Source organism: Pseudophryne corroboree, chromosome 10 (genome assembly GCF_028390025.1).
Source record: "Pseudophryne corroboree isolate aPseCor3 chromosome 10, aPseCor3.hap2, whole genome shotgun sequence".
NCBI classification, from domain to species: Eukaryota; Metazoa; Chordata; class Amphibia; order Anura; family Myobatrachidae; genus Pseudophryne; species Pseudophryne corroboree.
The window spans coordinates 363118046-363127504 of record NC_086453.1 but is presented as its reverse complement, the minus strand read 5'-3'; the positions used below and the strand labels follow the sequence as shown (position 1 = coordinate 363127504).

Below are 9459 nucleotides of genomic sequence, written 5' to 3'. Positions count from 1 at the left end.
AGCACCTATATATACAGTGGTTGAATTTTCTAGTGTGATGTATATCTAAGGTGTTGGTGTTACCTTAAAACCACTGGTTGTGGGCAGCTTTTACCTCTCAAAGCGCATTTTGTTTCTATCCACAATTATATTTTTTTAAATAATTAGTATTATGATTTATTCTGCTTTAGGAGATGATCACACTGTCACCTGCATTCCCATGTCAGATCCTGAGGCTGATAAACCATCATGTGATAACACGGATATCCTGGTTACTGATAAATATATATGACTGGATCCTGGTGAATAGAAACAGAATTCCTGAGCCAGTAAATTATTAGACGTGAGAGTCAGCCAGCCTGTGATACAGTAATACAAGATGGATTCCAGCGCCCATAAATTCTATCATGTACACGGCTTTGATTCTAGAGATCATCTGGAAACATATTTCTCTAACAAACCAGACATGGCCTTTGGGGATGATTCGATTAAATTTCCAATGGAATGTTTACACCGTGCATTCAGTGAGGGTATGTATATTATACTGACAGTATGTATACTATACTGACCAACTTACCCCTAGTGTGAGTGATTGCATGTACATGATTGTGTGTTGGGGAATTTAGACTGTATTCTCTAATGGAGTAGGGACTGGTGAGTATAACAAATATATTCTCTGTACAGCGCTGTATAAAATGCTCGGACTATATAAATAAATTGTAATAATGATACTTTATGATGGATCTAAGATTATATATTTCTATGCAGTTGTTAAAGTGAAGAATTACTTTTTAATTTGCTAAATGCAATGCCTATGACTCTTTCTTTGATGACGGAACATGACTGTGTACAGTACATACTGATTGCCATTGAGTGTTAGGAGTAAGCATTATATCATTATATCTGTCACTGACATGTCTATGTAACATACAGTACTGTACAGTAAAGTAGTTCTTGCGCTATAGTGTATTTCAATGGAGACATCTCACATGTGCAATGGTGATTCTTGCACTATAGTATTTTATTGGACAACTCATGCATGCACAACAGTGATTTATAAAAGCAAAATCTGTAGGATGATCACTAGTATTACACTCGCCAGTAATGCCATACGCCAAATGCCAGAGACGGATAGGTGAGCGAGGCTCCATCTGTATGCATTATATCATTAGATCTGCCCACTTACATACTGTAGTTACAGTGTATTGAGTGAGGATTGAAGAACCCTCTGTAATCACACTGTCAGATGACAAGGACTAGAAGGGCAAATTGAGCATTTTAAATGGCCTCAGACAAGACCAACTAAAACGTAGGTGGAGTTGACCAGGGCCAAAACTAGATTTTTTGTCACCCAGGGCAAGGCAGCAATTTGGAACCCCCCCACACCACTACCACCACCACTTTCTGACATAACATTAATATCATTCCTCCTCCCTACCACACTTTATAAAGGACAGAGTGCACTACAAACAGAGGGATCTTACAGTAGGGTGGGAGGATCCCTGTCAGTGATGATACCCCCAGTTCTTACAGTTGGGTGTGAGGATCCCTGGAAGCCATGACAATCCCAGGTCTTACTCCAGGATCACAGGATCCCCAGCTGCACAGCACCAGACCCCAAGACATGATGCAGGATCTCCTCACCTATGTGTAGCCACCAGCCCATGTGCAAGCTAGAGATGAGCGCCTGAAATTTTTCGGGTTTTGTGTTTTGGTTTTGGGTTCGGTTCCGCGGCCGTGTTTTGGGTTCGAACGCGTTTTGGCAAAACCTCACCGAATTTTTTTTGTCGGATTCGGGTGTGTTTTGGATTCGGGTGTTTTTTTCAAAAAACACTAAAAAACAGCTTAAATCATAGAATTTGGGGGTCATTTTGATCCCAAAGTATTATTAACCTCAAAAACCATAATTTACACTCATTTTCAGTCTATTCTGAATACCTCACACCTCACAATATTATTTTTAGTCCTAAAATTTGCACCGAGGTCGCTGTGTGAGTAAGATAAGCGACCCTAGTGGCCGACACAAACACCGGGCCCATCTAGGAGTGGCACTGCAGTGTCACGCAGGATGTCCCTTCCAAAAAACCCTCCCCAAACAGCACATGACGCAAAGAAAAAAAGAGGCGCAATGAGGTAGCTGTGTGAGTAAGATTAGCGACCCTAGTGGCCGACACAAACACCTGGCCCATCTAGGAGTGGCACTGCAGTGTCACGCAGGATGGCCCTTCCAAAAAACCCTCCCCAAACAGCACATGACGCAAAGAAAAAAAGAGGTGCAATGAGGTAGCTGTGTGAGTAAGATTAGCGACCCTAGTGGCCGACACAAACACCGGGCCCATCTAGGAGTGGCACTGCAGTGTCACGCAGGATGTCCCTTCCAAAAAACCCTCCCCAAACAGCACATGACGCAAAGAAAAAAAGAGGCGCAATGAGGTAGCTGACTGTGTGAGTAAGATTAGCGACCCTAGTGGCCGACACAAACACCGGGCCCATCTAGGAGTGGCACTGCAGTGTCACGCAGGATGTCCCTTCCAAAAAACCCTCCCCAATCAGCACATGATGCAAAGAAAAAGAAAAGAAAAAAGAGGTGCAAGATGGAATTGTCCTTGGGCCCTCCCACCCACCCTTATGTTGTATAAACAAAACAGGACATGCACACTTTAACCAACCCATCATTTCAGTGACAGGGTCTGCCACACGACTGTGACTGATATGACGGGTTGGTTTGGACCCCCCCAAAAAAGAAGCAATTAATCTCTCCTTGCACAAACTGGCTCTACAGAGGCAAGATGTCCACCTCATCTTCACCCTCCGATATATCACCGTGTACATCCCCCTCCTCACAGATTATCAATTCGTCCCCACTGGAATCCACCATCTCAGCTCCCTGTGTACTTTGTGGAGGCAATTGCTGCTGGTCAATGTCTCCGCGGAGGAATTGATTATAATTCATTTTAATGAACATCATCTTCTCCACATTTTCTGGATGTAACCTCGTACGCCGATTGCTGACAAGGTGAGCGGCGGCACTAAACACTCTTTCGGAGTACACACTTGTGGGAGGGCAACTTAGGTAGAATAAAGCCAGTTTGTGCAAGGGCCTCCAAATTGCCTCTTTTTCCTGCCAGTATAAGTACGGACTGTGTGACGTGCCTACTTGGATGCGGTCACTCATATAATCCTCCACCATTCTATCAATGTTGAGAGAATCATATGCAGTGACAGTAGACGACATGTCCGTAATCGTTGTCAGGTACTTCAGTCCGGACCAGATGTCAGCATCAGCAGTCGCTCCAGACTGCCCTGCATCACCGCCAGCGGGTGGGCTCGGAATTCTGAGCCTTTTCCTCGCACCCCCAGTTGCGGGAGAATGTGAAGGAGGAGATGTTGACAGGTCGCGTTCCGCTTGACTTGACAATTTTGTCACCAGCAGGTCTTTCAACCCCAGCAGACTTGTGTCTGCCGGAAAGAGAGATCCAAGGTAGGCTTTAAATCTAGGATCGAGCACGGTGGCCAAAATGTAGTGCTCTGATTTCAACAGATTGACCACCCGTGAATCCTTGTTAAGCGAATTAAGGGCTGCATCCACAAGTCCCACATGCCTAGCGGAATCGCTCCCTTTTAGCTCCTTCTTCAATGCCTCCAGCTTCTTCTGCAAAAGCCTGATGAGGGGAATGACCTGACTCAGGCTGGCAGTGTCTGAACTGACTTCACGTGTGGCAAGTTCAAAGGGCATCAGAACCTTGCACAACGTTGAAATCATTCTCCACTGCACTTGAGACAGGTGCATTCCACCTCCTATATCGTGCTCAATTGTATAGGCTTGAATGGCCTTTTGCTGCTCCTCCAACCTCTGAAGCATATAGAGGGTTGAATTCCACCTCGTTACCACTTCTTGCTTCTGATGATGGCAGGGCAGGTTCAGTAGTTTTTGGTGGTGCTCCAGTCTTCTGTACGTGGTGCCTGTACGCCGAAAGTGTCCCGCAATTCTTCTGGCCACCGACAGCATCTCTTGCACGCCCCTGTCGTTTTTTAAAAAATTCTGCACCACCAAATTCAAGGTATGTGCAAAACATGGGACGTGCTGGAATTTGCCCATATTTAATGCACACACAATATTGCTGGCGTTGTCCGATGCCACAAATCCACAGGAGAGTCCAATTGGGGTAAGCCATTCCGCGATGATCTTCCTCAGTTGCCGTAAGAGGTTTTCAGCTGTGTGCGTATTCTGGAAAGCGGTGATACAAAGCGTAGCCTGCCTAGGAAAGAGTTGGCGTTTGCGAGATGCTGCTACTGGTGCCGCCGCTGCTGTTCTTGCGGCGGGAGTCCATACATCTACCCAGTGGGCTGTCACAGTCATATAGTCCTGACCCTGCCCTGCTCCACTTGTCCACATGTCCGTGGTTAAGTGGACATTGGGTACAACTGCATTTTTTAGGACACTGGTGAGTCTTTTTCTGACGTCCGTGTACATTCTCGGTATCGCCTGCCTAGAGAAGTGGAACCTAGATGGTATTTGGTAACGGGGGCACACTGCCTCAATAAATTGTCTAGTTCCCTGTGAACTAACGGCGGATACCGGACGCACGTCTAACACCAACATAGTTGTCAAGGCCTCAGTTATCCGCTTTGCAGTAGGATGACTGCTGTGATATTTCATCTTCCTCGCAAAGGACTGTTGAACAGTCAATTGCTTACTGGAAGTAGTACAAGTGGGCTTACGACTTCCCCTCTGGGATGACCATCGACTCCCAGCGGCAACAACAGCAGCGCCAGCAGCAGTAGGCGTTACACGCAAGGATGCATCGGAGGAATCCCAGGCAGGAGAGGACTCGTTAGAAATGCCAGTGACATGGCCTGCAGGACTATTGGCATTCCTGGGGAAGGAGGAAATTGACACTGAGGGAGTTGGTGGGGTGGTTTGCGTGAGCTTGGTTACAAGAGGAAGGGATTTACTGGTCAGTGGACTGCTTCCGCTGTCACCCAAAGTTTTTGAACTTGTCACTGACTTATTATGAATGCGCTGCAGGTGACGTATAAGGGAGGATGTTCCGAGGTGGTTAACGTCCTTACCCCTACTTATTACAGCTTGACAAAGGGAACACACGGCTTGACACCTGTTGTCCGCATTTCTGGTGAAATACCTCCACACCGAAGAGCTGATTTTTTTGGTATTTTCACCTGGCATGTCAACGGCCATATTCCTCCCACGGACAACAGGTGTCTCCCCGGGTGCCTGACTTAAACAAACCACCTCACCATCAGAATCCTCCTGGTCAATTTCCTCCCCAGCGCCAGCAACACCCATATCCTCCTCATCCTGGTGTACTTCAACACTGACATCTTCAATCTGACTATCAGGAACTGGACTGCGGGTGCTCCTTCCAGCACTTGCAGGGGGCGTGCAAATGGTGGAAGGCGCATGCTCTTCACGTCCAGTGTTGGGAAGGTCAGGCATCGCAACCGACACAATTGGACTCTCCTTGTGGATTTGGGATTTCGAAGAATGCACAGTTCTTTGCTGTGCTGCTTTTGCCAGCTTGAGTCTTTTCATTTTTCTAGCGAGAGGCTGAGTGCTTCCATCCTCATGTGAAGCTGAACCACTAGCCATGAACATAGGCCAGGGCCTCAGCCGTTCCTTGCCACTCCGTGTGGTAAATGGCATATTGGCAAGTTTACGCTTCTCCTCCGACAATTTTATTTTAGGTTTTGGAGTCCTTTTTTTTCTGATATTTGGTGTTTTGGATTTGACATGCTCTGTACTATGACATTGGGCATCGGCCTTGGCAGACGACGTTGCTGGCATTTCATCGTCTCGGCCATGACTAGTGGCAGCAGCTTCAGCACGAGGTGGAAGTGGATCTTGATCTTTCCCTAATTTTGGAACCTCAACATTTTTGTTCTCCATATTTTAATAGGCACAACTAAAAGGCACCTCAGGTAAACAATGGAGATGGATACTAGTATACAATTATGGACTGCCTGCCGACTGCAGACACAGAGGTAGCCACAGCCGTGAACTACCGTACTGTACTGTGTCTGCAGCTAATATAGACTGGTTGATAAAGAGAAGATGTCTATGTAACTATGTATGTATAAAGAAGACTGAAAAAAATCCACGGTTAGGTGGTATACAATTATGGACGGACTGCCTGCCGAGTGCAGACACAGAGGTAGCCACAGCCGTGAACTACCGTACTGTACTGTGTCTGCAGCTAATATAGACTGGTTGATAAAGAGAAGATGTCTATGTAACTATGTATGTATAAAGAAGACTGAAAAAAATCCACGGTTAGGTGGTATACAATTATGGACGGACTGCCTGCCGAGTGCAGACACAGAGGTAGCCACAGCCGTGAACTACCGTACTGTACTGTGTCTGCAGCTAATATAGACTGGTTGATAAAGAGAAGATGTCTATGTAACTATGTATGTATAAAGAAGAATGAAAAAAAACCACGGTTAGGTGGTATACAATTATGGACGGACTGCCTGCCGAGTGCAGACACAGAGGTAGCCACAGCCGTGAACTACCGTACTGTACTGTGTCTGCAGCTAATATAGACTGGTTGATAAAGAGAAGATGTCTATGTAACTATGTATGTATAAAGAAGAATGAAAAAAAACCACGGTTAGGTGGTATACAATTATGGACGGACTGCCTGCCGAGTGCAGACACAGAGGTAGCCACAGCCGTGAACTACCGTACTGTACTGTGTCTGCATCTAATATAGACTGGTTGATAAAGAGAAGATGTCTATGTAACTATGTATGTATAAAGAAGAATGAAAAAAATCCACGGTTAGGTGGTATTACAATTATGGACGGACTGCCTGCCGAGTGCAGAGACACAGAGGTAGCCACAGCCGTGAACTACCGTACTGTGTCTGCTGCGACTGGATGATAAATGATATAAAAAATATATATATATCACTACTGCAGCCGGACAGGTATATATTATATATTATATAATGACGGACCTGCTGGACACTGTCTGTCAGCAGAATGAGTTTTATTTTTATAGAATAAAAAAAAAAAAAACACACAAGTGAAGTCACACGACGAGTGTTTAACTTTTTCAGGCAATCACAATATAAGTATACTACTAACTATACTGGTGGTCAGTGTGGTCAGGTCACTGGTCAGTCACACTGGCAGTGGCACTCCTGCAGCAAAAGTGTGCACTGTTTAATTTTAATATAATATGTACTCCTGGCTCCTGCTATAACCTATAACTGGCACTGCAGTAGTGCTCCCCAGTCTCCCCCACAATTATAAGCTGTGTGAGCTGAGCAGTCAGACAGATATATAATATATATAGATGATGCAGCACACTGGCCTGAGCCTGAGCAGTGCACACAGATATGGTATGTGACTGACTGAGTCACTGTGTGTATCGCTTTTTTCAGGCAGAGAACGGATATATTAAATAAACTGCACTGTGTGTCTGGTGGTCACTCACTATATAATATATTATGTACTCCTGGCTCCTGCTATAACCTATAACTGGCACTGCAGTAGTGCTCCCCAGTTTCCCCCACAATTATAAGCTGTGTGAGCTGAGCAGTCAGACAGATATATATAATATTATATATAGATAATAGATGATGCAGCACACTGGCCTGAGCCTGAGCAGTGCACACAGATATGGTATGTGACTGACTGAGTCACTGTGTGTATCGCTTTTTTCAGGCAGAGAACGGATATATTAAATAAACTGCACTGTGTGTCTGGTGGTCACTCACTATATAATATATTATGTACTCCTGGCTCCTGCTATAACCTATAACTGGCACTGCAGTAGTGCTCCCCAGTCTCCCCCACAATTATAAGCTGTGTGAGCTGAGCAGTCAGACAGATATATATAATATTATATATAGATAATAGATGATGCAGCACACTGGCCTGAGCCTGAGCAGTGCACACAGATATGGTATGTGACTGACTGAGTCACTGTGTGTATCGCTTTTTTCAGGCAGAGAACGGATATATTAAATAAACTGCACTGTGTGTCTGGTGGTCACTCACTATATAATATATTATGTACTCCTGGCTCCTGCTATAACCTATAACTGGCACTGCAGTAGTGCTCCCCAGTCTCCCCCACAATTATAAGCTGTGTGAGCTGAGCAGTCAGACAGATATATAATATATATAGATGATGCAGCACACTGGCCTGAGCCTGAGCAGTGCACACAGATATGGTATGTGACTGACTGAGTCACTGTGTGTATCGCTTTTTTCAGGCAGAGAACGGATATATTAAATAAACTGCACTGTGTGTCTGGTGGTCACTCACTATATAATATATTATGTACTCCTGGCTCCTGCTATAACCTATAACTGGCACTGCAGTAGTGCTCCCCAGTCTCCCCCACAATTATAAGCTGTGTGAGCTGAGCAGTCAGACAGATATATATAATATTATATATAGATAATAGATGATGCAGCACACTGGCCTGAGCCTGAGCAGTGCACACAGATATGGTATGTGACTGAGTCACTGTGTGCTGTGTATCGCTTTTTTCAGGCAGAGAACGGATATATTAAATAAACTGCACTGTCCTCACTAGTAAACTCTCTCCACTCAGTCTCTACACTTCTACAGTAACAGTACTCCTCCTAGTCAGCTCCAGTAAATCTCTCTCAGTCTCTTATAATCTAAATGGAGAGGACGCCAGCCACGTCCTCTCCCTATCAATCTCAATGCACGTGTGAAAATGGCGGCGACGCGCGGCTCCTTATATAGAATCCGAGTCTCGCGATAGAATCCGAGCCTCGCGAGAATCCGACAGCGTCATGATGACGTTCGGGCGCGCTCGGGTTAACCGAGCAAGGCGGGAAGATCCGAGTCGCTCGGACCCGTGAAAAAAAACATGAAGTTCTGGCGGGTTCGGATTCAGAGAAACCGAACCCGCTCATCTCTAGTGCAAGCTACTGTAACTCACCAGCTGGTTCCCTTGTTGGATGTAATTTGTGGTCACACCATCAGGGTCCCTCCTTTGAGCTTGAAGTCAGGGCAGTGGCAGGAACAGGGCCGCCATGATGCTACCAGAGCAGGATGTGGGACTGTACCAACACTAGGGAGTATGGAGTAGAAGATAGTTTAAGTAAGAGAAGGAAAATCACATGAGGGTAGAGGGCCCTGCTCATGAGAGCTTACATTCTAAATGGGAGGGGCAGATAGACAAGGGTGACACAGATGGGGTAAACAGTGAGTGTGGGAAAGAGGGCCTAGGAGGGGAGTTTGCTGGGTTTGGTAAAGAAATGGGTGCAGGGTGTACAGTTTTAGTGCCCCTAATGCTGCATGATCCCCATTAGAGAATAAAAAACAATGCCCAAAAAGCTTCCTACCTAGAGTAGAGCTGAGATGGAAAGGGCTAGCAAAACATATGTGGGGCCCGGAAGATACAGGGGGTGTGCCATGCACCTCTAAAAAATGAATGAGGAACACTATGCATACACTATGGACAGGAGCAT

At 45.6% G+C, this 9459-nt stretch overlaps 1 protein-coding gene across 1 annotated transcript in view; it reads left to right on the top strand.

Moving 5' to 3' along the window:
• The first annotated feature begins 358 nt into the window (after nucleotides 1-358).
• The window catches only part of LOC134966734 (nicotinamide N-methyltransferase-like), a 112563-nt gene continuing 103462 nt past the window's right edge, over nucleotides 359-9459 (top strand). The window contains exon 1 of the mRNA XM_063943715.1: nucleotides 359-509. Coding sequence (XP_063799785.1) covers nucleotides 359-509 — 151 coding nt within the window. The remainder of the gene's footprint in view (nucleotides 510-9459) is intronic.